General features: G+C 37.4%; 1 protein-coding gene across 1 annotated transcript in view; it reads right to left on the bottom strand.

Moving 5' to 3' along the window:
- The window catches only part of EXT2 (exostosin glycosyltransferase 2), a 159,439-nt gene that overhangs the window by 33,081 nt on the left and 98,877 nt on the right, over window positions 1-27,481 (bottom strand). Inside the window, exon 10 of the mRNA XM_074230510.1 lies at window positions 19,638-19,804. Within this exon, the coding sequence (XP_074086611.1) occupies window positions 19,638-19,804 (167 nt within the window). The remainder of the gene's footprint in view (window positions 1-19,637; window positions 19,805-27,481) is intronic.

Below are 27,481 nucleotides of genomic sequence, written 5' to 3'. Positions count from 1 at the left end.
TGACCCTTAATGTTTTCTTAATTCAGAGATGCTCCCACTATGCCTTGAAGACTGGAGCACTCCTAAGGCTGAGTTAAAAGTCTAAACTATCTCCTCTTTGAGGACAGCAATTCTTCATCAAGGGTAGCAAAGAATTGGAAATCAAGTGAATGTCCATCAACTGGGGAATGGCTGAACAAACTGTGGTATATATATATATATATATATATATATATATATAATGGGATACTATTGTTCTATTAGAAACCAGCAGAGATGGAATTTCAGAGAAGCCTGGAAGGATCTGTATGAACTGATGCTAAGCAAGATGCGAAGAACCAGAAGAACATAGTGCATCCTAACAGCATCATGGGGGTGATGATCAACCTTAATGGACTTGCTCAGTGCAATAATCAGAGACAATTTTAGGGTATATGTGACAGAGAATGCCATCTGTATCCAGAGAAAGAACTGTGGAGTTTAAACAAAGATCAAAGACTATTACCTCAATTTTTAAAAAAAGTTGTCTTATGTACTGCATAATTTTGCTATCTCTAATATTTCATTTTTTCCTCAAGGAGATGATATTTTTCTCTCAGTACATTCAGTTTTGACCAATATAGAGCATGGAAACAATGTAAAGATTATCAGACTGCCTTCTGGGGGGGGGGGAGATTGTAAAATGCAAAGCATTTAAAAAAATGATAGGTAAATTCTTCATCAGGTACTTGAAAAGAGTAAGGTCAATCAAGAGTATTTAGAAAAGGTAAATTTTAATAGCCATTCTATGATCATGCTTAGATTAGGTCACTTTTAGGGAACAGCAGCCACTCAGATATAGCAAACAAGCTACAATCTTAGGATGCCTCATGTGGAAGAATACCACAATATCATCTAGGAAGACTCCTGATTCCATGAAGCTCAGACTTGTCAGGGTACTGAGCATGGCAAGGTGAGAGGAAAATGCAGGCCCAACGATGGCTTAGATCCAACTGGGCTTTTAGGGTAGAGTCTGAACTTAGCACAGAATGGTCCCTTGGCCTAACTCCTGGATCTTAATCAGGATGCTCTCTCATTCGATAATCAATTAACCAAGTAAGATGTAGAAACATGAAAATCTTCCATTAACTACTCCACCTTGCTAGATTTTGTGTGAGTTGTGGCCTCATACTTGGTAGATAAGGGCCAGCCAGAAGGGATCTCCAAAATACAGGCTCTTACTAACAAACTCAAACACTCTCAGAAATGAGGCAGGATTATTAAGTCTACAAGGTATTTTTTTTTTTAGGTATAAGTCTATAAATTGATGTGCTTTTCCTTGGAGAAACTAATGTTTATTTTACCTTAACTGTGTAAATGTTTCATTCTGTTGCTTTGCCACATTACAAAGAAGAGATCTTGGGTTCTCAAAAATCTAAAGTTCAAGTAAGTTCTGCCAATTTGGAAAAGCTTCATGTATGGTTTCAGGGACAGAAAGCTCCATCATCAAGAGGTTAAGTTACTAGGTGATGAATTCTTTGGCCGTGATGATGCATGAGACTTTTGAGAACCTAATCTTTTGTAAATGTTTAGGCTGACCTGGAGACAAACTATCCCTAGATAGCACAGCGGAGCCATAGTCAGAAGGAAAGAACCTCTTGCTGAGACACTCCCTAAAATCCTCTAATGAGGTCCAAGCATATGTAGAGACCAGATCGAGGGAGAGAGACACTCATTTTTATAATCAAAAGGTCACTTTAGACAGTTCAAGTCAAACATCTGATTCCAATCAAACTCGAGAGATTTTTATTGCTTGGCACATATGTGATCTGGGGGTTTGTGCCAATAGGCAGATGACAAAAGCATTAACCAAATGACCACTGAGGTGCTTCAGTCTTGTGACCACATAATTATCATGAAATATTATATAACTTACTTTATCTTGAGTAATATTTCATTATGATTACTACTACGACAACTACAAATGCTGCTGCTACTACTGCTACAACTGCAACTACTACTACTACTACTACTACTACTACTACTACTACTACTACTACTACTAATATTTGTTGTTCTTGTTCAGTCATCTCAGACTCATGACCCTGAAGACCATAGTAGCATGCCAATACTAAATACTGAAGTAGTTTGTCACTTGCCTCCAGTGGATTAAGGCAAACAGAAGTTAAGTGACTTGTTCAGGGTCTCACAGCTAGGAAGTATTTGGGCCAGATCTAAACTCAATCTTCCTGATTCCAGGCCCAGAACTCTATCTACTGAGCTAGCAAGCTGCTGAGCTGCCCAATACTACTAGCAGATCCCCTTCTTAGAGCACTTTAAGGTGTGGAAAATGCTCTATACATGTTATTTTACTTGATCCTCACCACAATCCTGCTATTATTATTTCTATTTTACAGACGAAGAAATTGGGACTGAAAGGCCAAGTGATCTGGCCAGGATCACACAGTCAGTAGGTATATAGGGTAGGATTAGAACTTGGGTTTTTATGGGGGGGGGTCTAGGAAAGGTTAAGTGGTATGTCAAAGATCATTGTCACAAGGCTATCACCTTGTCAAGTATAAAGTCTCTTCTCCCACAGTCAACAGAGTGACTAAGTGGCACAATGGATAGAGTCCCAGGCCAAGAAGACTCAACTTCCTGAATTTAATCTGACCTCAAACATTTACTAGCTTGTGTGACTCTGGGCAAGTCACTTCAGCCTGTTTGCCTCAGTTCCTCATCTTCAAAATGAGCTGGAGAAGGAAATGACAAACCACTCCAGTATCTGCCAAGAAAAGCCCAAATGGATCATGAACAATCAGACACACTACTGAAAAACGACTCAACAACAAAAACAAGGCAAAGAGCTTTGGGGGGAAAAATGTGACTGGAACACACATTAAGTTTTGATTTTATAACCAACATTAACTCAAAGAATTTAACTTCTCCCAAGTGAAAAATGTTCAACACTTGAGTGCTACTAATATTTTTTTATGATGAAAATGAAGATCAAAGTTTAAAAGGGAAAAAAAAGAGAGAGATACCCTGCTTTACCCAGCCAAGTTTGTGTGGCTCTAAGTTTCGACCACATGTTTTAAACTCTCATGGATGGGGGAAGGGTGAAGGGGTGAATTGCTCTGTGTTTCCCAACTCCTTAGTGCTGAAGTAAAAGCAGATGAACTTTAAGGGAAAAAAATCAAACATTCTGGTAACACTATATGCTGCTACTGTTCCCCCAGGAGTCACTTGCAAATAAGTATCAAGAACTCAATAGATACTTTCCTGGTAAAATGCATAAACAGATAAATAAATTATCACTGGCAGAGGAGCAGTTCAACATCTGGTAGCTCACTAAAGCCTGTCAAACAAGTCAAGAGACACGCAGGGCCAGAGAAGATCAATCCACAGTTCCTGATTTGAGAACTGGAGAAGAAAAGTTACATCCCTGCTTTCCCTTCCCTTCCTTTCCAAGTGAGAACATGACCCATTTAAATCAGAGAGTGGACTCAATGTTTTCTTCCAGTGAAATAAATAATGCTGGCCCCCAAATCCTGGGAATTTAACTTAAGCTCAAGATTACTTGAGTCCCAGGCAACGAAGAGGAAAGGAACCTTCTTAATTGGCTCTGTATTCCATTCCTGAGAGTCAGGAACTTCTCAGTGGATTCAATCTAGTTTCCCTTTGTTCAAATCCTACCACAGATATTTAACTATGAATTCATTTAATCTTTGACTGCCTCAGGTTCCTCATCTGTAATATGGGGATAGCAATGGTACAGCACCAACCTTCTGTAACTACTGAGAGAATAACATGAGATAAGATTCTATTTTTTTTTTAGGTCTTTGCAAGGCAAACGGGGTTAAATGGCTTGCCCAAGGCCATCTGGCTAGATAATTATTAAGTGTCTGAGGCCGGATTTGAACCCAGGTACTCCTGACTCCAGGCCGGTGCTCTATCTACTGTGCCACCTAGCTGCCCATGAGATAAGATTCTAAAGCACTTTGCAACTAGCTATTTTATTCAGCAAAATTCTAATAATTTTCCCATGGAATAGGATTCAACCATCATCCCTAGGTGCTCGCTGGATTATCTGCTCATAGAATCAGAATTGAAAAGGACCACAGAATGGAAAGTCAGAACTGAAAAGCACATGGGAATGTTGGCACTGGAAGGGACATGAAAACATAATATCAGAATTGGAAGGGATCTCATATATAAAATATTAGACAAGGGTTAGACAAGAGCTTAGAACCCAGAATATCAGAACCCTAGAGATCCTACCCAATTCCCCCATTTAACAGAGGGGAGATTGCTCCTTGGAACTTACTGCCAGATATTTTTGGCCTGGATTTTCTGATTTTTGTCCCAATTCCCCCATTTAACAGAGGTGAGATTGCTCCTTGGAACTTACTGCCAGATATTTTTGGCCTGGATTTTCTGATTTTTGTTCCATTGATAATTCTATGTTCCCTTCTATTTTTGTACTCCAGGCTTAAATGATCTTCCCATTGCTTTGGTAAGCAAGTGGTGGGTATATTAGCATTCTGTCTGCTCTATTGTTCCTTAGCCAAGCTATATGGGGTTTGGCTTTTGAAAATTCTCCATAAATCAATTCTTCCATTCCCTTAAGCAATATTGCTGCTCTGCCCTTTGAATGAGCTCCAGTTTAAGTCTTGGCTAAGTGCGTGATGCCTCCATCTGCATTCTGTGCCTTAGATAAAGTGTCATCACAAAGTGATGACTGGCTCCCCATTCCCTAAGTTGGGACATAAGAACTCCCTGTTTAAGCAACTGTTGCCCCGTCCACTGCTCAAAAACTGTGAAGGGTAATATTCACTGAATCAAGTCTGAGCTTCTTGGTAGATAGTTTAAACTACTCGCCACCCCTAAGGTATGCTCCAACCTTTCTGAGGTGGATCTAGTCTTCTATCTCAGTTTTACCTATTGACATCTGAAAAATTTCTCAAAGGCTACTTCCTTCATGATGCCTCCCTTGAGTTCCAGTTCAGTGATTGCTCCCTTATCTCCTCTCACTGTACTTAAGGATTTTCATAAGAGAATTGATGCTGAGTGAGATGAGCACAACCAGAAAAACACTGTCCACCCTAACAGCAAAATGGGGGCAATGATCAACTTGATGGACTTGCTCATTCCATCAGGGCAACAATCAGGGACAATTTGGGGCTCTCTGCAATGGAGAATGCCATCTGTATCCAGAGAAAGAACCGTGGAGTTTGAATAAAGTTCAAGGACTATTCCCTTTAATTTAGGGGAAAAAAACAGATATCTTACTGTCTGATCTTGCTATCTCTTATACTTTATTTTTCTTCCTTAAGGATATGATTTCTCTCTCATCACATCCAATTTGGATCAACTGTACAACATGGAAACAAAGTAAAGACTGACATTGCTTTCTGTAGGTGGGGAGGGAAGTAAGATTGGGGGTGGGGAATTGTATGAAAGATTATGGAAGAGTCTTTCTAGGTCACATAACCAATAAGATGGAGGACTAGATATTTTCTCTAATCCTCATAATCTCTTAAACCTTTCCAAAATAAGAATTATGTACCGGAGATAGATAGAAGCAATTTTTAGTTGTCTATATAAATTAGGGCAGATACTAAGAATACAAACAAGGTTAAAAAAAAAACTTAATGAACTACCTATTTCCTTGAAAATAAGACCAGGCCTTATATTAATTTTTGCTCCAAAAGTCACATCAGAGTCTTAGTTTCAGGAGCTGTCTGTGGGAATCATTATTTGATCTATTCTTCTCTCTGGAAAGAGGTTCTATAGCACAGTGAGTGCCAGCTAAATCTCAGACAAGTGGACCTTTCTGGCCACCTCACAAAACAAGTGACAATATTGGACCTGCTTCCTTATAGCTGCTTGTTTAGACCAGGCTTTTCAGTTTCAGGAACATAAAATCCAGAGACACATTCAATCTTATCTTTCTTGCCTTTAGTGATGATTACAGGTCGGTTTTTTTTTATCACATGTGCACCTTTTTTTCATGTGCACTGGTCATTTAGCAATAAGTTTCCAGTTCATCTGTTGACATGGGTGTTCACTTCTTGTCCAAAGGCTCCTGGCTTGGATATTTTCAAACAATTAATTGTAATTTATATTATCATTTATTTTAAGTATTAATGTCAATAACACAATTTATTTTTATTTAATTTTATATGAATTCTATTATTTTAAAATTCAATATGTCCATCATGTGTTGCAATGGACATACTAAATGCATTCTTCTGGCTGATGATCTTAACTGGGGCTTATTTTGGGGGTAGGACTAATATTATAGTTATTATAATTATAATATTATAATTATCCTGGAAAAAATCATGCTAGGGCTTATTTTTAGGGGAAACACAGTAATGACAGAGAAGGTTACTCTGTGTTCCCTTAGCCCCCCCGCCTCAACCAGTTAGCATGATCTTAGCCATGGGGCCATATAAGTCAACCCACATGCTTGCATCCAAACTCAACTCTACACCTCAGCCCACTTCCCCTCTGAACACACAGATCCAAATGGCAGAAATCTGTTCAGATTGCAATAGCAACAGGATAGTGCTCTGAGCAACAGTAGAGCTTGGCCAGAGAATGGAGGATGAGAGGAAGTGTGCGTGGGTCCATCTATGTAACAAAGCTGGAAAGTCAAGTTCTAAATGGCAGAAATTTGACCACATGGCAACAGCAACTTGGCAGGACTCTGGGCAGCTGGGTCAGAGAGCTGAAGGCAGGACACACATGTGGGGGAGGCGGAGCAATGTGGTGCTTCACTGTGCCTAAGGGAAAGAGCCCAGAGTGCAATTGGGGCCAGTTGTGGTTCCCTCAGAAATAACTTGGGGCAGCGACTGAAACTGGCAAACTGCTTGGTGTGAATGGAGGTTGAGATGGCTTTGCAGTCCAGGCTTTTGGGAGGTCATCAGTAAATAACAAGGGGAAAAAACAACTAAAACAACTAAAATGATCAAATATATCAGGAGAAAGAGAATTCAAAGATTTGGGGCATAAGCAAATAAATCAACAGGGGGAAATATTAATAGTACAAGGAAATATGGCCTCCAGATCAAGTAACAGAGTACATGCATCTATGAATAAGTACCATAACACAAAACAAAAAAGAGAGTAAAATCTCAAATCAACACTTAATGAGGATTCTGAAATGAGAAAGGAATCAACAGCACATTGTTCCTATACTGTTTGTAATTGTGAAAGCAGAATTTATGACCTGAACAGAAGAAATCATTAGCAGAATTAAAAAACTTGAATCAATGGTGGCAAGTCTCATCAAAAGAAAGACAAGAGGATGACTGATTGGGAACACAAATATAAATTGGGGAAATTAGGAAGACGAGAAACAAAAAAGCAATAACAACAAAAGAAAGGATGCTTTCCATATACCCAAACATATTAATCTAGAAGACAGGATATCTAGAGACAACTTAAAAAATAATAGAGCTTCCAGAAGAATACAAGTAAAAAAACAAAACTGAACACCACAATGCAAGAAATATAAGAAAACTAACCCAAACTTCTGAATGCAGAAAACAAAGTAGCAACAGATTTCCTCCAGGAAAAAAGTCCTAGAAAGCAAACTTCAAGATCTAATAGTGAAGTTAAACAAATTCCTCCAACACAACAAATTCAAGAAATGAGAGGAAAGACTTACAAATGAAAAGCAAAGGAAATTCAAATAATGCAAGTCCATTCTGCATCCATGAGTAATTGCAGGAGGGAAGGCTGAAGATGTAGTGACTTACTCTGCAAGTCTGAGCCTAACCTCAAATGAAACATACTGAACATCTGATTTTAAAAAAAGGCATTTGAAACATTACTTGAAGGAGAATCAGACCTGGATAGATGATGCGCTTCTCAACACCCCAGATAACAGAAATACAAGAAGGGTAAATAAATACAGCAACCAAGGGCAATAACAAAATAACAAAAAATAAACCATTAAGATACTTATTTTTAAATGTTTAGGAGGAGACAAGGGTAAAAAACAGAAGTAAACTAGCAATTATGGTAGAGAAACAGACCTGAGATCTAATAGACTAAGCTTCTAAATTAAAATAAATAACACTTTTAAAAAAGGAACACGGCAGAAAAACTAACAAGATAGCAACTTCATAAACCCTTTCTACATGCAAGTGTGTATGAAACAAAATTACAAAATAGGAAGGTGCATAAAAAAGGGGACAAGAGGAAGATAGGAGAAAGGACTTAATGTACCCCAAAATCTCAACTGTCAAAGTGAGTTGCAATTCTTTTAAAGAATTGTTCAATGATATTCTTTGACCAATTAACAAGTGGGGAATGACATTTGTTTTTTAATGTGCATATAACATGTATGCAGATACATAAAAATATACTTCCAATTTAACCACTTCCCTTCTTATTTGAGTTGCATTAATTTTGCTTATACAAAAGTACTTAAGTTTCATATAATCAAAATTATCTTAAATTTTTATAAATGCCTATATCCCTTGCTTGGTTAAGAAAAATTTTCTATCCATAAATGTGAAAGATATCATCTGTTTCTTTTCTAATTTTAAAAAATATCTTTAGTATTAAGAACACATATATCAATTTTGATTGTGTTATGGAATAATGAATATGATCTAAGCTTAATTGCTGCCAGATTGCTTTCCGGTTTTCCCTGTAGTCTATATCAAAGAGAGACTTCTTTCCTAAATAATTTACATTTTTCAGTTTATCAAACACTGAGTTATTGAATTCCATTGTTTCAGCTTGAGCCCTGTTTGTTATGTTCCACTGATTCGCTTCTTTTTTTTTTAACCAATAACAAATAGTTCTGATGACTGCTGCTTAATATAATCTGAGGCCTGAAAATGACATTCCTACATTTTTGTATTATTTCCCTTGATATTTAAGATTTTTTGCTTCTCCAAATGAAATTAGTTATTATTTTATTTAATTCTGTAAAGTATTCCTTTGATAGTATGATTGTTAGCATTAAACTATAAAATAACTGATATCATTGTCATTTTAATTGTTTTGGCATAGTTTCAGTCATGAGAACTCAATATTCTTCCAGCTATTCAGTTATGCTTTATTTCTTTACAGAACATTTTGTAACTGAATCTATTCTAGTATTTTGTGTGCTTTGGAAGAACTGACACTCAAATATTTGATGCATTTGGAGTTATTTTGTATGTGATTTCCTTTTTTATCACTTCTTGGATTGTGTTATATAAAATATGCTGTTGATTTTTATAAGTTTATTTTATATTTTGCTTAAAGTTCTGTTTGAGCTATGAATTATCCATAGTCTTTCTTATTCCCTAGAAATTTCTAAGTAAACCATCATGTCATCAGTAAATAGGGACAATTTTTATCTACTCCTTCGCCTATCTTTATGTCTTTAATTTTTTTTCTTTCTTCTTGCTACTGCAAGTATTTAGAAAACAATATCATATAGCAGAGAGTTAGCAGTCTTGCTTTACTATCATATTTGTTTTATAGAATTTTTAGTTTAAGTTTTTCTACATGAATTGTGAAAATAATGTGGTTTTTTAGAAGTTTTTGCTTTTAATATGATTATGCTGATTGCTTTCCAAATGTTAAACCATTTTTATATTCCTAGTGTAAATTCAATTTGATCATAATAAATAATTTCTCCACTGAAGTGATGGAGTCTGATAAGATCTTATTTAAGATTTTATAATTAGTACTAATTAATAGCAGTCTACAATTATTGGAGTGCTTTATTTATCAACTTTTGAGAATAATGTGTAGTATTGGTAATAACTGTTCTTTAAAGTTTGATAGAATCATCCTGTGAATTCATTAGAAATAAGTTTCTTTTTTCCCTTGTAATAGTTCCTTTATAACTACTTCCATTTTCTTTTGTAAGACTGGATAATTTAAACCTCTATAATAATACTCAGCTAGTTTGGGTTATCTGAAATTTCTCTAATGCTTTTGTATTCTCAGTTGTGCTAATGGATGACTGCAAAGTAGGTTCTAATCATTCTTTTTATTTTTCCTACTTTTATTATGATTTCACCTTGATCTTTTGTTATTTTGATTTTCTGTCATGTTCTTTTTAATAAGCTTAGATAAACATTTATCAACTTTTTTCATCTTTTCAATGAACCAAATTTTAGTTTTATCATTCTATGGTCTTTCTGGTTTTCAGTTTCATCTTTTTCATCTAATTTTCAATGTCTCCTCCTTTATACTTTTGGGGGGTTTATTTATTTGTTGACTAAATTTTTTAAAGTAACATTCAGTTCTACTTTGTCAGTCTATGTGTGACTTTTCCCTTGAGGACTGATTTACTTGCATTCTGGAAATTTTTTCATGTTTATTTGATCATTATAATTTTCTTCTACAAAATTGTCACTTGTTTCAATGACTGTTTTCTGACCCACCCATTATTTTGGATTTCATTGTTAAGTCTCCATAAGAGTCTGGATCTTTTTCTTGTAGTCTTTTAACTGATTCCTATTTTGGTTGAATTGTGATATATAAATAATGTGTTTACTATTTCTGCCTTTTTATATTTATTTGCTATAGCTCTCTGCCCTAATACAAAGTCAATTTTTGTAAATGACATACTGAGATATATGTAAGTATGTACATATGCAGTGTTGTTGTTTGTCCTTCATTCTCAAAGAAGACCATGACACCAGGGAGGTGATGCTAAGACAAGAATATGAACTGGATTTGAGTGAGGAGAGACCGGGCTAAGTCACCAACCTCACTTTCTCCTCCAGAGCCATCTGGGTCCAGTGGCCCACATATAGATCAGAATGATTGGGGATGGCCCTGGATGGGAGGCAGTCAGGGTGAAGTGACTTACACAGCTAGTATCAAGTATCTGCAGTCAAATTTGAGCTCAGGTCCTCCTGACTCCAGGGCTAGTGCTCTATCCACTGAGCCACCAAGCTGCCCACATATATTTTTGTATATATATATACATACATACATATATATTATATATATATATATACACTCACACACATATGCAGAAATATTTATATATATAGTACACAAATATATAGATTCTTTAGCAGACCAATTTAAGACTTTTAAGACTTTCACAATTAGTTCAATTCTATATTTTCACCCTTGTTTATCTATTTGTTAAATTTGTTCAAAACTGAGAAAGGGACAGTAAGCCTCCCGACGTGACTGTATTATGTCTTCTTGTAATTCAGTTAATCTTTTCTTTATGAATTTAGATGTTATAGTATTTGAAGTACATAAACCTGATATTGATTCATCATCTACACCTCCTTTTGGTATTATGTAGTTTCTTTATGTTTGCTGTGAATTTTTGCTTTTGGTTTGTTTGATAATATGACTACAGCTCCTGCTTCTTGAGAACTTGTGTTTTTCAAAAGCAAATTTTGTTCCAGCCACTCATTTTTATTGCTTATGTATTACTTTTTAAAGTGTGATTCTTGAAAGCAAGAGTTTTTGTGGGGTTTTGTCTTCTTCAATCTGCCACTGTCTTTTGCCTGATTGCATTTAAAGTTATGGGAATTAGGTATATATATTGTCCTCTGTTTGTCTCTAATGTTGTTTTATTTTTTTCTGACTTGGGATTTTCCTATTCTTTCCCTTTAAAGAAAGTACTGTGTTTCCCATTATTTTTGCTTAATCTACATTAAAGCAAAATCCTACTGTGTAGATCTCTTCCTATCATCCTATAGCCACTTCACCCTTCTATTTGCTACCATTTCACCTAATTTTATAATTGCCCTTAACTTGTTAATTCCTTTTTCTTTTGTCTCTTTCTCTAGTTATGGAATTCTTTCTCATTTTTTTTAATGCAAGTTAAATAAAATCCCCCTTCTCTTTCCCTTCAGCTTCTTAGTGATCTTCTTCTATCTCTCCTTTGTAACCCTATCCATTCTCCCATAGCCCCTTTCTTCCTGAAAGTTTATAGGAATCATTGTCCTTTCATTGTCTTCCACTGCCTCACTCAGGGCACATCACATATTCTTCTTGATCTTCTGTCTTATCCCCTTTTATGAGCCTTCCCTTCCCCAGTTTAATCTCAAAAAAAACTGATGTTTCAGATTTGTTCATCTTCCACCGGAGCCCTCCTGTAGTAATTTTTTTAGTTAGGTTTAGTTAGGTTCTTCCTTAACGCATTGAATACTTTTAGAAAGAAATCTCTTATTTGTTCCTCCCTAATGCTATTTCTTACTTCATAGGAGTCTTTCTAGTTTGTTTGTTTGTTTTTGTCTTTCTTCTAGGGGATAATTTCATTACTTGGTTGCTGTATTTGTTTACCTTTCTTATGTTTCTCTAGTCTGGGAAGTTTGCAAAGCAAATAATCTGTTTAGGTTTTGTTTGTTTGTTTTTTGTAGAAATGCTTCAAATGCCTTTCTTTTATTGAACCTCCATCATTTAACATGGATGAGGTCTGCAGGGGATGTCTCTTAGGGGTTCATCTTGAGGCCCACAATTTTTGAAATACATTATTCCAGTGGAGGCTAGGTGGCACAGTGGATAAAGCACCAGCCCTGGAGTCAGGAGTACCTGGGTTCAAATCCAGTCTCAGACACTTAATGACCTAGCTGTGTGGCCTTGGGCAAGCCACTTAACCCCATTTGCCTTGCAAAAAACCTAAATAAATAAACAAACAAACAAACAAATAAATAAATAAAAGAAATGCATTATTCCATTTCTATCTTTAGTTTCTGGTGAGCACCTGATGATCCTGCTATTCAAAAACCTTTCCTTCATATTTAAAGATCTTTTCCTAGACCTTTTCCTAGACTCTTGAAGAATTCTTTCTGTTATTAGAACTAATTACTATGTTTCTTGTGGTTTGCAGCAAAAGAAATAATATTTCTAAAGTGTATTGCAGTGTCTGATATATAGTAATCACTAAATGCTTGTTTCTGACTTTCCATTTATTTTTGTTTTCTAGAGGCAATTTGTGTATTCTTTCAATTTGGTACTTTGTTTTCTGTTTTCAGAAGTAATAGACAATTTTCTTAAATATTTTTCTTTCACTGAGATCTTTTTATACATATCTATGTACATACATATATATGTGTGTATATATATATATATATTTATGGGTGTGTGTATAGATTATATATTTCTAATTGCTATATTTTGGGGAAGATCTATGATCCTTCAGTTGTCACTTTAAGACTTGCTTTATTTACAAAGTTCACGTGTTTTTATAATATTCTTGTTTTGTGCTTCTTTCAGGGTATCCTTTATTTCTGTGTATTTGTATTCTCAGGTAATTGTTTTCACTTTCATTTCTTTGGAAATACTTGCTACCATGTATTCAAGCAGTTCATTTCTGCCAACTATTTCTGTTGTGCAAGCCTGAAATTCTGGTTTCATGATTTGGACTTTCTAAAACTATTCAAGGGTATTATACTGTGGTTCCACATTCTCTTAGGAATCCAAAGGGTCTCTTCCTTTTATCTTATCTTTCTTTATCTTGCAATGCATATGAATAAGCAAGCCTGGATTCATTTTGATGTCCTGGAGGTCATCTTCTGTTATTATCTTCTTCCTGGTTGATTTATCTGATTGTGCTCAAAACTTTTACCTGCATTTTCTTCCTTTTAAGATTTCTGGTAATTTATCTCCACCACCCCACCCGCCATTAGTCACTTTCTAATTGCCTTTTAATGGCAGTTTCCCTGAAGGCTGGACCTCTTCTAGGACAGAATGGGCCCAGTGGTTACTGGTTCATGTAGACATAGTGAAACATACTACAACCCCACACCCACCCTCCTCCAGTGCCCCAGCCAACTTCTGCTTTTATGTGTGCCCATATTCTGACACTTGCAAAGTACTGAAATATTTGTGGATTGATTGACTTTCCTGCAATGCAATGACATATGCCAGTTGATCCCAGGACTCTGACTTCCCTTCTCTTAAGATGTCATGCTACCCTTAGAGGGACTATATTCTCTCTCTTTGGGGGGGGGGGGTGTTCCCAAACATGAACTCCCCTTTCCAGGCCCACCCCAACTGAGCCCATGGTAAGAACCCATTTCTCATTACAAACTAGCTCTTGCCTCCATGAGGATATTCTTCAGTGGGACTCCTCCCCTCAGTTAAATCAAAATTTCCCTTTTTATTTTCCTTTGTTTGAATCCCTCCTTTTGCCACTTCACTCACTGTCTTATGGTCCTGCTTCTTACTAAGAGACCAGGAATTAGCTTTCCTTTTTTTGTACTCACAAACTAGATTAGGATATATCATAAATTCCTTTCAGTTGTCTTTCAATTCTGCAATTTAGTCTTACATAAATATGGTGATTCACATGGAAAGGAAGGAGAGGCTAGGAGATTTAGTCCAGGATATCTCAATTCTATTCTAACTTTGTCTGTCTCTATAAATTTTGCCCTTTTTGTTCTTTATTACTGTGTACTTTTAGAAAGCCACCTCTATATGGGCCCTGTGTTGTTTTGACTCAATAGGTGTTGTTCCTCTCTTCTTGTTTATTATTTTTAGCAGTTTCTTGAGATGTAGTCATTTATTTCACTACTTATTTAGGTTATTATATTTCCTTTCTTTCATATTTGAAGGCCTTTTTTCTGTCCTCTTGCATTATTTGTTGTTTGCCTTTAGAACTGTTAAATGTATCCACTATGCTTTGGAGTTGGCAGTCCAAGTTACTTTTGGTTTTTTTTTTTCCCCCTAGGAGATATGCATATTCTTTCAGAATTTAGGAAGGAAGGGAAGAGGAGGGGAGGGGAGGGGAGGGGAGGGGAGGGGAGGGGAGGGGAGGGAGAAGGGAGCAGGGAGGGGGAAGGAAAAGAAGAGGAAAGTGGAGGGAAGAGGGAGAGGGAATTTCTGAATTCTCCAGTTCTGGGTAATGTTCTTGTATGATTTCTCACATTATAATGTTTCTCTGATAGGCCTAAAATCCTGAACTTCTCTATGAAATCTGTATTGAAGATTAGGCTGGTATTGAGATCACATGTGCTTCTAACATTACTGCTCTTGGCTTTTCTTCCAAATTGTCCTTCACTTGTGTATTTACATTCTCAGTTTCATGTCCTCTTTTTTCCTACTTTCAAGAGACTTGCCATTGAGGATTCAAGCTTTTCTACTCAGCTAAAATGATTTCTTCTGTGCAGGCCATAAATTCTGCCATGCATTGTTCCTTCCTTCTATCAAGATTCTGATCTCATTCTTGGGGCATTCTGGAACATTCTGCTATGGTTTCATGCTCTCTTGGGAATGTATAGAGTTTTGTGTTTCATCAAATGTGTCGGTTCTGTTTCTTCTATCTTGCAATATTTATTTAGAGAGGTATGCAGTTTCTTGGATGTTTGGTAACTATCCCATCTTCTGATCTTTATATCTGTTGATCTATCTATTAGTACTCTAGTTTTTAAATTTACTTTTCTCTCCCCCAGAGAGTGGTTTTAGTGGTTTTCATCTTTTTTCCCTTATATCCCCTGGTGCTTGCTTTCTGACTCCGCTCAACTTGATGGAGGCTTTATCATCAAAGCTAGATGTCAAAGCTGCCTCAGTGTCCTCTCATGCAGAAGAATCTATATATCACTAGCATTAGTCCCTGTCCTAAGTAGCTTCTGGAGAGACTGGTTCCAAATGGATTCTGAGGCCTTCTTCAGTTGCTCTTGAAGCTGCACATATCGGTCCCTTGCCCTGGTCCTCTCTACTCTTTAGCTCTATCAGGGATGAATTAGCACTAGCCACAAAGAACTGAGGGAAGACAAGGTGGGCATTTTGGGCACAGTTCCTATAGCCTTGGGATTCCCTAAATTAAGGCTGATCCAGGAAGTAGAAAACCTGATGATCTTTCCCTCTTCCCCTTGTCATCATCTCCACCTCAAATGCTTGGGGAGAGTTGATGGTCACAGTTTATGTGCAACATGATGCTGGAGGAAAGAAGTGTTGAGGTTGGCCAGCAGAGTCTAGAGCAGGAGGGAAATACCTTAATGGATCCCAACCTAATATCTTCCAGTAAGTTTGTCACCCCTCCAGAGGATGAGGCTGGTGGGGGAGAGGCCCCCACTGACTGCTTTAAGAATGTGTTCTCTAGTTGATAAAGTTGTTACTTTCTTGGGTTACCTGTCCTTAGAAACAACCATGATTGCTCTCTCCTTGGGAAAGAATTCCCTTTTTTGTGACTGTGTTGAATGTTACTGGGGACAAGAGAAAATGCTTAAAGGTCACAAGACCAGAAGTCCTCACTTCCTTTTCTTTCTGCTTTCTTCCACAGGTTGGCACCAAAAAAAGTGTGATTTTGGGAACACAACCAACTTATTTTCTCTTCACATTCTACAAAGTTTTCCTGAATGCTAAATTAGTCACCATCTGTGCCTTCTGTACATACCAAACATAGCTTCTTGTTTTAAACAGTGACTCAAGATGGAATGTGAAAACAGGCAATGCAAACAACTTAGTGTCTATCATAGCACAAAAGAGACATCAGAAGAAACACTGAGGGTATGGGATCATAGAAGTTTCTCATTTTTTTCTTAATTATTTGCAACAAAATCCTAAAATGATGATCAAATCATAATCTAGTGGCTAGTGGTAAATTCAGTTAAAACTCCAGCTAGGAAAACATTTATAAAGGTCTTTAAATCTTCCCCATATCCATTTTGCCACATACTTATAGCTGTGCTATCTTATATTCTGTCATTCTTCTAGAGAGACATTTTCATGAGTTTGGTCTTCTAATAATTTTTAAAGGGTAGAAGGGAAGGGAAGGGAAGAAACAAATTCAGTTCCATCAAGGTTTGCACTTTTCCCACATTGATTCCCCTTTATTGATAATATTTCTATCTTTTAGAATCAAGAAAAAAAGGCAAGGACAGACTGTGACCTACATTATCACTGGCTCTCTTGTCATCTATTTGCTGCCACTGTCATATTCCTCTTGACCTCCAGAATTCATGTCCCTAATATCTCTGAGGAAATTAATCTAATCATCTGTCAGTCTGGGTTCTATTTCTTACAAGTTCTCTGAGTGAATCCAAACTTACCTAGTTCACTCTTATGGAGCTGGTACCCAACTCCATAGCAGACCATGCTTCACTTTCACATCCCTTCCAATCATCTAAACACCCCTTGTTCTTCTGAAAAACATTTTCCAATGGACTGCCCTATAATTCTAATTACCATCCCTGTGACTCCTCAGATACTCCTCTCTGGTCACCACTCTTCTACATAATATGTCCTTGAGGGCTACATAAGAATATAAGCTCCTAAAGGGTTAAGAGATAGTCTCATTTTTTCCATTTATATCTCCAAACTTAAAATTTTGCCTGGCACATCACAGCTATATAATAAATTACTTTGCATTCTTTCATTCCCAGTCATTTATCACATTGATGAGATCACAAATTTATTAATGCACATCAAAGCCTTTAGAATCTGAGAATTAAACAGGATTTAAATGAGGCCACAGAATCAAAAACTTCAGTCTTAAAGGGTTCCCCCCACTTTGGAAATATCTGAGTTCATCTCACCAAAAAAGCCTGAGCAGGAATACCCCCCAAGGAGCATACTTAGCAAATCTATCAATGAGCCTCCACTGGAAGATCTTTAGGGATAGAAATTCTCTTCTTCTAGAGGCAGCATAGTCCACTTTTAGATGCCTCATGATTATTAAGCTTTACTCCTTTTTCAAAAAGGCAATATTTGCATCCCTGTACCTTCTGTCCATTGCTGCTGGTTCCTCTTTCTGAAGTCAAGCTAAACAATTCTGTCAAATCTGTCTTCTATATGAATAACAAGCCTCTAAATATATGGAGACAGTGATTCTTCCCTCCCCTTCTCCCATCCTGTGCCTTCTCTTTTACAGCCTAAACATTCAACAATTCAAAATTGAATTCATTCCTTTACTTCTGGGCACCTCTGATCCTAGAAAAGTAGTTTATCATCTCAAAGAAATAAATCTGAGTCACTATGCAAGAAGTCCCTTAAAGGCCCTACTCTAATATATCTTTGCTCTCAGTTGTAAAGGAAACTCAGATATAAAGTTTGATCACTGATGACATAACACGCCATCAGAAGAAACTGTTCTCCCTGTTGTGACTTGGCTAGAGAATCAAAACCTAAAGAGTTTTGGGGATGCTGGTAATATAATAATTATGTGAGAAGTAGCTCTTGGATAGAGTGTCAACATTATCTCAAATTGTTAATAAAGAAATCTGAGAAAATTAAGGATAAACTTTTTGATTTGGTTTCTTAACTCCCTCTTTAAAATTAGTTAGGTAAGATACAACATTGAGGTAGACAGTGTTGGTCAAGAAGCCAAGAAATCTTGGGTTTCATATATCCTGGCTGGGTGGCCCTGGGCAGATCATTTAAATTCTCAGTGCTCTAGGTAATTTCCTAAAATAGTAAGTGGCAAAGGGGGGTGCCAGCCTGAACTGGAGGAGTTTTTATCATATGGGAGCTTCCTACCACACTGAAATCACAGTCCTTCTCTCTCTCTTCCTTTCATAATGGAAGCATTAATATGGTGGTCTGAGCACTATTTGTCAGCTCTACACAGTTTCTCTTAAATTAATTCAAAGTTATAAAATGATACCATCAGAGAAGATAGGCTGTTTAATTTCCTAGAATTGCAAAATTAAAGGGAAACTTGGAGGTTAACTAGCTCAATATCCTTATTTAATAGATAAAGAAAATGATGCCTGCAGACAGAAAACTGTCTTGGCCTGATAAGTTAATGGGAAAGCAAACTCAAGCTTCATGAGCTCCAGAACAATGCTCTTTCCACTAAACTCTCTTAAATGAATTTAAAAAAAAAAAAAAAAATCCATGCAAACAAAATTCTTCATACAAAAGTTTTTAAATAAAATCTGGTGAGATTCATATGTCAAGTTTGGATTAGCTTCATCAAAGTTCCTTATTTCTTAATGTCAAATCCAAGCCAATTCTTAACCTAACTGAAGGCAACTGCCTCTATCCGAAGGAGATGAACTGGGGGAAAATACTTTGCCACTGTCCCCTGCGTCTAGCTGTGGCTAATTGATTTGGACTCTGTTTTCCTTAGATTTGAGACCATCATTACCACAGCAGTCTTTGGCCTAAGCCTGGCTCCATCATGTATTTCATATACTTCCTTCCCTGACAGGGCTCATCAATCCCTATTGCTTTTTACCCAGCCAGAGGCCGGCACTTTCCCCCAGGGAGACCTTTGCTGCTCTCGATACTTAACCCCTGAACCTAGCCTAATCCATCAGCTCCAACTGAATGGTGACACAGAAGAGATCTGTCCCTGAAGGCAGGGCTGCCCATGTTTCCACTTGGAAAGCTGAGAGAAAGCCATCAATGGCATCTGTCTGCTTTCTTTTTGGTCCCAAGGCCTGGTGCTCCCCATAATGATGACTTGACTGTTAGGATACTTGACTGAATGAATTGGGGGGAGGAAGGAGGTTCTTTTGGGACTATCTGATAGAACTTTTTCCTTGAGTGTCCTAAGAAGGAGACACTATTTCAGGAATAGGTTTTTTCCACTCAAAATCTTCAAGGAAAAAACCTTCACATATTCTTATAAACAGATATCTATCTGAATCTTACCAAAGGATTGAGAAACCCTAAGTGCAGAAGACAGAACCGATCTTTCCCAAATCTAACACAGTACTGAACAGCAAAAATCATGACAAAAACATATAACTACATGTATATAGATATGGATGGATCAATGAACATCTCCTACTTACCTCATAACCAAACTGTAACTCATCAGCAGTTAGCATAATAATATCATCATCAATAGCAAGCACTGCTTCTGTTTCAATTTCATCATATGGAAAAAACCGATTACTCAGTTTGTTTTCAGCTGTCCTCACAACTTTCAAAGGAACTCGTATCTTGGGCCAAAGAGACTCTGAGAAGAAAAACACCAAACAGGAGAAAGTAGGTACTCATCAATATATTACATATTTGTTTGTAATTGCTATATTTATTTTCCTAATTTCTGATTTTTCCAAATGGGGAGAGGGATTGGTGGTGAGGGACAGGCTCTGAAAAATGAGCTTATCCTATTAACACTGAGGTCTAGGAGAAAGCACTAGCCTGGGGGCAGACAACCAAGGCTAAGTTCTGTCTTTCACACTTAATGATTTGTGGGATTCAGGGCAAGATGCCTTATTTGCCTAAATTTTGTTTCCTTCACAAGTAAAGTTCTTACTTATACTTATACTACAAACATGAAGGTATTGAAGTGACGAAATAACTTGATTAATATTAAAATGATGTAGAATTGGGAGGATTAGAGGTATCTTTATACACTTAAAAAATTCCTTTATTTCCATACGTACTATGGAAAAAACACTAAGTACATTCCTGAGCTTATACAAAATGAAGTTATATAGCTACCAAAGAGCGAACATTTCAAAAAAGGGAAAAATAAGACAGGAGAAGATAATACTTGTAAATCCTAAGAACTTTCTCATTATTAGGGCAGTCAGAGGCTTGTGAATTGAATATGATGAGATGATATCTAAAAAAATTAAGAGGGGAGAAAAAGGGATACTTTCAGGTAGAATGAGGTAAATTATCTTATATGAAAGATATATGAAAGAGCTTTTACAGTGGAGGAAAAGACATGGGAAATGGGAACACTTGAACTTGACTCATTAAAATTGATTTTCACTAACTTCTACCAAAGTTTAGCATATATTTCAATTATTTAAAAACATAATTAAAAACATGACTGCCAAAGATCTCTGCAGTGGATCATCTGAGGTCCTGGGTCCTATTCTAGCTCCAGGTCCCATGATGCTATCATTTTTAAACATCAGCTAATTAAACATATAGATAAGTCTGTTTGTCCAACCTGGTATAAATCTTCGTTCAATCACATCACTTCAGAAAATCTCTCCTGTCTCTGCTTCCTCTGACAACTTTGACTTAAACTGAACCATCAATTCATTAGCAACAAGACTATGGATTTATTTTAATGAAACAATAATGCAAATATTAGCAAAATTTGTCAATGAGTTAGATATGTGTAGGGAGTGAGAGTACTCCAAGAATGCACCTAGATTGGGAAACAGGGTTAACAGGTAGAAGGGGGAATGCCCTTCACAGAAATAACACATTTGGAAAGAGGGGCAGGCTTAGGAGGAAAAATATTGAGTTGTGTTTTGCACAAGTTGAGTATGAAATGTCTTTGGGAGATCCAGTTTGACATGCCCAAAAGGCAGTTCTTGATATGGGCTGGGAGCACAGGAGAGAGACTAGAATAGACATAAAGAACTCTGGGAGTTCTCTAGGAAGAGGTAATAATTGAACCCATGGAACTGATAAGATCACCAAGTTAGATAGTTTAGAGAGAGAAAAGTAGAGGGTCCTATACAAGCCCTGGGATGAACCTGCAGTTAGTGAGTATTGAGGAAGGGAAGGCAACAAGTAGAAAGGGAGAGAATGCTGGATTTGGATTCAAACAGCTAAACTTCCAATCTTGCTCTGCCACTTACGACCAATTCTTTGGCAAACTTCACTCTCCTCTCTCTCTCTCTCTCTCTCTCTCTCTCTCTCTCTCTCTCTCTCTCTCTCTCTGTCCATCTGTCTGTCTGTTTCTGTTACACACAGACACACAGAGACACACTCATATCCAAACACACAAGAAGAGTAGGGAAGGAATATAATACATGTTGGTCACTAGCAAAATACATTTATTCCTCCAAGCCAGCTGTAGTTTGTGTTTTGATAAGCTGAACATATACAAGACATTAAAAGTATAGATAATTTGACTTATTTGTTTTTGACCTATTTGTTTTTCAGATGTAGATCTTAAGATGTCCATTGTAGAAATAGAACTAAAGCTATCTACGCTATCTGTAATGTTTTCAGATGCCAAAAGACTTTGGGATTTTGAGGAGGTCACTATTAGTAAGAGGGGCTTAAGGGGATGATATGGAGCTTGGGTTCAAGAAGGAGGATTGAATTCTGGCATTTACTGAAAGTGTTAGCAGTATGTTATCCTGTTCCAAGAGTGACTGCACACAACCAGAGAAGAGCTCTGGAGGAGAGGCTCCTGCTGGGGGTGAGGAGTAAAGCTGTATAGCTCCTATCCTTGCCTTTTCTCCCTTCCAGTGGGGAGAGAGAGGCCATCATGATGGGGAACTAGTGAAAGTATTAGCAGGTCTGAAAGGAAAAGCATTGTCACCATTTTCTCCTTCACCCAAAAGAATTCTGCTGAATGAGAAGGAGAAGAGGATAGAGGAGAAGTCAAATAGAGCAAAAAGGCCCTGAGAAGAAAAGACACACCGAACTGGAATGGGAATTTGGCTAACAATATAAAGTTGGAAGTGCTCCTCCTAAAAGATGCTTTCCAAAGGCAAATCTTTGCTTTTCTAAAAAGTCAAAAGTTTGATTTTCTACTCTTCACTAAACCTAGGTTAGGTCTCAGCTTTTCAAGAATTAGTCTAATCAATCATGGCTTTTCATACAAGCAAAAAACCAACAGAGAGATGTTTCCCCTCATCTAAGCATTTAATGATCTTCACTGACAGACTCTGGCCATGCCCCCAAGGAGTTCATTGCCATACTGACAAATGAAAGAGTATGGCCAGAGAAGCTTAGGAATTGCTCCAGAGAGAAGGGTCTCCAAACCTGTTGGTGGATCTAGGTTAAACTAGGTCTTTTTTTCCCTTTCCTCTTTGTATCTGGAATAGAACAAGTCTGGTTCTTTGTATTTTATGCCTTATCTCGTGTGTGTGTGTGTGTGTGTGTGTGTGTGTGTGTGTGTGTGTTGTACTGGTGGAGGGAACAAAACAGAAATGTCACCTTCCATTTATACAGTATCCAGGAAAACATTTCTTAAACACTTGGCTAACTATGAAAAACAAACAGTCGGGCAGGATGAATCAGTAACCTTAGTCTCCCTCACAGGCTCAGCTTTTAGTCCAACATGAAGAGAAAAAAGGACTTTTTGTGTCAAACTAAAAAAGACTAAAGTGTATTGACTAGTTCGTGTCTCCATGTGGGATGCCAAAAAAGATGTGTGAGCAAAGGAAATGTTTTTCCAACTTGGCAAAGGTGCTAAAAAGTGTATGAGATGACTGATGGTGACCCTAAGCCCATCTGGCCCACCATCACCACAAGCGCAACCACAAGTCTCAAGAATCAACACTCACTTCCTTGTCAAATGTTGAACCACTTTAGGAGATGCTAAGTTACCCTGAGCAATTGGAATCTTGAGACAGAACCATGGAACACTAGAGCCAGTATCAGAAGATGGTCTCATTTTTTTGCCCAAGCCAATGGCAATTTGAGATTGAGAAGGAAAAAAAAAACACTGTCTCTGAAGTCAAGAGACTGGGATTCAGATCCCATCTTTGGCTCATCCCCCAATATGATTTTAGACAACCCATTTCCTCTCAAGCTTCTCATCAGTAAAATGTGGTGGTTAGACTACACGATTTCTCCAGTTCTTTCCTTCCAGATCTAGGTCTTATGATCCCTTGCTACCTCCTCTGCACTTTTCATCCTGCCTTTCCAAAGCCAAACTCACCTTGCCTGTCAAAGGATTCACTGGTGAGGAGGGATAGATGTTGCAAGACTATCTCCATCTCAAAATTAAACTCTATTAAAACAGAAGATCTAATGTAAACTTGGCTGAAATGTACAAAGCAAGAGATTACCTTGTTGATGTAAGGTATATCAGTACCTTACCTCAAACAATCTATGTATCCATTAAGCTTAGAAGCAAGATGATACAGAGGAGAAATCTGTGATCATTCTTCTGACAATTAAAAATCAATGTGATGAAAGCAGTTCAGAAATTTCTATTGCTAATTATAAATATTTACTTAAACTTTAAACTAGCAATTTTGACTTAAGCATTTGAATTAGAGAAAGGAGGAGAGAGGAATGAGGTGGGGAGGGTATAGGAAGGGGATAGAGACAGAGACAGAGTAAGAAACTCACAGAGAAAAACATTTCTGCCAACACCAAAACTCTAAGCAACAGACATGTTAACCACAATATTTATTTTAGTAAATGTAGAGAAAGTTAAAAAACATCACTTTTGCCTCTAATATTTCAAAGCTTTGGAGCTTTAAAAATTTACTAATGCTTTACATTAAAAGTCACATGAGGGAGGCATGAGGACTAGTAAGAGCTGACAGCTACATTAACTAACTGAACAAACACTCCACTATTAATATTAAATATTAAACATGATTCATGTTTTTTTCAAAACAACTATTATCTCCAGAACCAACACTTCAGTTAAAACCACCATTTAAAAAAAAAAGTGGGTCCATTTTTTAAAGTGTCAAAATTTGGTCTTCATCAGATAAAGCCTCTTTATAACATTCCCTCACCAACTACCCCAAATTTGAAAGATTTTAAAAATAGTCAAACTTCTCTCAAAGACTCAGGATTTATGGGTAGAAAAGATTTGTTTTATGAACCCATGACTGAAGTCTACAGTAGGGTTATACTCCACTGTCATATCAGCTCAGGTAACAAATTGCTAGAGAAGAAGAGCCAGGAGAGCTTGGGGAATATGTGTAGTAAAAGGGTCCAGCCTCAAGTGTTAATTTAGCATAAGACAATGAATTGTCCCTAGGACTCTTTGAAAGATAAAAAAACTGAGATCCAGAGAAGTGTTACACAGGATTGGTAACCAGTGGCAGAGCAAGATTGGAAGTTTAGCTGTCTGACTTCAAATCCAGTGTTCTATACATTACACCATGTTGACTTCCCTTCCTCTTCATCCAGCCCACCAAGTGCAGGTTCACCCCAGGGCTTGTACGAGAACCTCTTGTCTTCTCCCTCTAAACTATCTAAGGTGTTGATCTCATCAGCTCCCATGGGTTTAATTATCACCTCTTCCAGAGGACTCTCAGAGCTCTATATCTATCCCTAGTCTCCCTCCTGTGCTCACAACCTACATCAAGAACTCCCTTTTGGGCTTGTCAAACTAGATCTCCCAACCTGTCCCAAATAGAACATTATTTTTCCTCCTAATATCCTCTTCCCAGATGATCAATTCTTGTGAAGGGCACTCCCACTCTCTCTGTCTACAAATCTAGGTGTCTTCTTTGAGTATGAGTACTCTCATTCCCCCCACCTATCTAACACATTGACAAATCTTGTCATCTCTACCTTCCCAATGTGTTCTCTAAGTCTCCTCCTCACCCACATAGCTACCATCTTTGAAAAGACCTACTTCTCCTCTTACTTGAACTACTGGCTCCAAAAGCAATAGTCTTCCTGCCTCCAATCTCCCCCCACTTCAATTCATTCTCTATTCAATGCCAACCTGATTTTTTTCTAAAGTGCAGACCTGATCATGTCAAACCCCTGCTCCATGAGAGACTCCCTTTTCTCTGGGGTGAAATAGAGCCTCCTTTGTTTGGCATCCTCTGGTTCCCACTAGCCTTCCTCTACTTTCCTCTCCTTCACACACTCTCCTGGCATTTCTTTGAACATTATACTCTAAGTCCTCTAGCTGGGCCATCCCCTCACTTTAGCACTGTAGATTCTTCCTTCAAGACTCAGCTCAGATCCCATCTGCTCCAAAAGACTTTCCCTGCCCCAGGTGCCTTCCACCTACTGTCTATATTTTTTTTCCAGCTTGTGCCACTAGAATTTAAGCTCCTAGGGGCAGGAATTTTGTTTCTGACTTTTCTTGAAGCTCTAGCATATCTTTAGTGCTTGTTGGTTTGGCTTGTTTTTTCCATTTCTCCCTTTCTCTTTTCTTCTCCTTTTCTCCTATGGTTAAGTGATAAAGACAGTGAAACATAATTTAAGCCAATAAAAAATGGAATAAATGGCCTAGTTCTAGAAAAGTCTGATATAAAAGACAGTCTCTAGGATGTGTGGGTTGTGGGGGAAGGAGGTTCACTGACCTTCAGAATCAAACAAATAGCACAAGATAGCTCTTTCATTTGAAAAAAAAATCATTTCAATGATTCCCAGATTCACAAAAAAAGTAGATTTCAATTAAAGGGACATGAGAGTTCCCTGCTTCATGTGTTGAACATATCTAACACATTCTGTTCAACAATGGTCAAGCCATTTCACTTTTTTGGAAACTCAGTTTCTTCTTCTATAAAATGAGTACATTGGTAACTGTGGGAGGGAAAAGCTTTGTATACTTCATTTCATATCCCATGAGATTGTAATAAGAGTTAAATGCTTTTTGTATTATGCAAGTTTTTAAGGTTTCCAAAGTTAAAGATGCAAAACCAGAATCATCCTTTGACAGCCTTCTGACTCACCACTAGGGAGCCCTGCCTTTGGGAGAGTCTTGCCCAAAGACTTCTGTTGACTTATCTTTAAAGAACACATCCTAAGTTATACTGGGACAGTGTTATGATCAATATTGATGGTCAGAGGGTACATATGCTGAAATCCCTGCTCCTTGGATAAATATAAAATGGCTGTACGATGTTCAGTTATTTTGTTATTTCCATGTGAATCCTTGGAAAGTTATGTTCGTGGCATCTCCCAAACCTCCTCCCCAGCACCTTTCTTTCTTCAAAATGCTATGAAAATGAGAGTTAATGTTGTGGGTGCATTTAAACCAGAAATACAGAGTTTTGAGGGTTCTCAAATTGATCTTGGACATAAACTCTCATCTTTTTAATATCCACATGAAGTTATGGGTAATTCAAAAGACATTTGGAGAGATATATAGGACAAGAATGGACTAATAACATATCAACACACTGCCAGTGATGACTAAATCCAAGATAGACAACCCAAATTACAAAGAACAAAAAAAGATGGCGGGCCAGTTGCTGATCTAGGGCTATTTCAAAGAGGACCTCCAATACTGTGTTCTGGAACAAGAAAGACAAGGACTTAAGAAAAAAGCAGAGTGGTGTCCCAAACAGGGTCTCAGATATCACTGCTTGAACCAAATCATGACGTTTCCTGACAACAGGGTAAATGGTGCTTGGAAAGTGAAAAGTATTTCAGTCTTCCTCTCAATCTTCATAGATTCTTAAAGATTAGAATCACCAATCAACTGGTACTTTCCCAGTCTTACGGCTAATAAATTCTTCTCTACAAATCACTAATTCATAGGTATCATCTCCTGAAGTCAAAATCTCATGTCTCTACTATTTTCAACATGCCTTAACCCCTTCATCTCCCTGCTGTCAACAATGTCTTTTCTCCTCTCTCTTCCCATTCATCATTTCCCTTGGAATCCTTGTTCTATTGTTAAACTTCTTTTCATGATCTTCCTATCTAATTATGCTCATAGAAACCTGACTCTCCAGAAAACACTCATTCCTCAACTTATTCCTTCTTTTTACACGTTTCCTAAAAACCTAGGAAATGAAGAGAAGTTAGCATACTTTCTGCTCTCCATTGCCATTTAAAGACTCCTTCTGGTCTAATCCTTCTATACTCTCTTCTGCTTTGGCGTTCCCTTTATACATCCATGTGACCTGGTTCAGATCTTCACAGCCATGATCCAACAGCCTCCAGATCACTGTCCTTCCTTTATTAATGATCTCCCTCCCTGCCATCATTCTTTAAAATTTTAATATTCAAATTGATAATCAAAGAGCTGGCTTCTAAGTTCATCACCTTC

This window comes from Macrotis lagotis, chromosome 3 (assembly GCF_037893015.1).
Source record: "Macrotis lagotis isolate mMagLag1 chromosome 3, bilby.v1.9.chrom.fasta, whole genome shotgun sequence".
Classification (NCBI taxonomy): Eukaryota; Metazoa; Chordata; class Mammalia; order Peramelemorphia; family Peramelidae; genus Macrotis; species Macrotis lagotis.
This window is presented reverse-complemented; position numbering and strand designations above follow the sequence as displayed.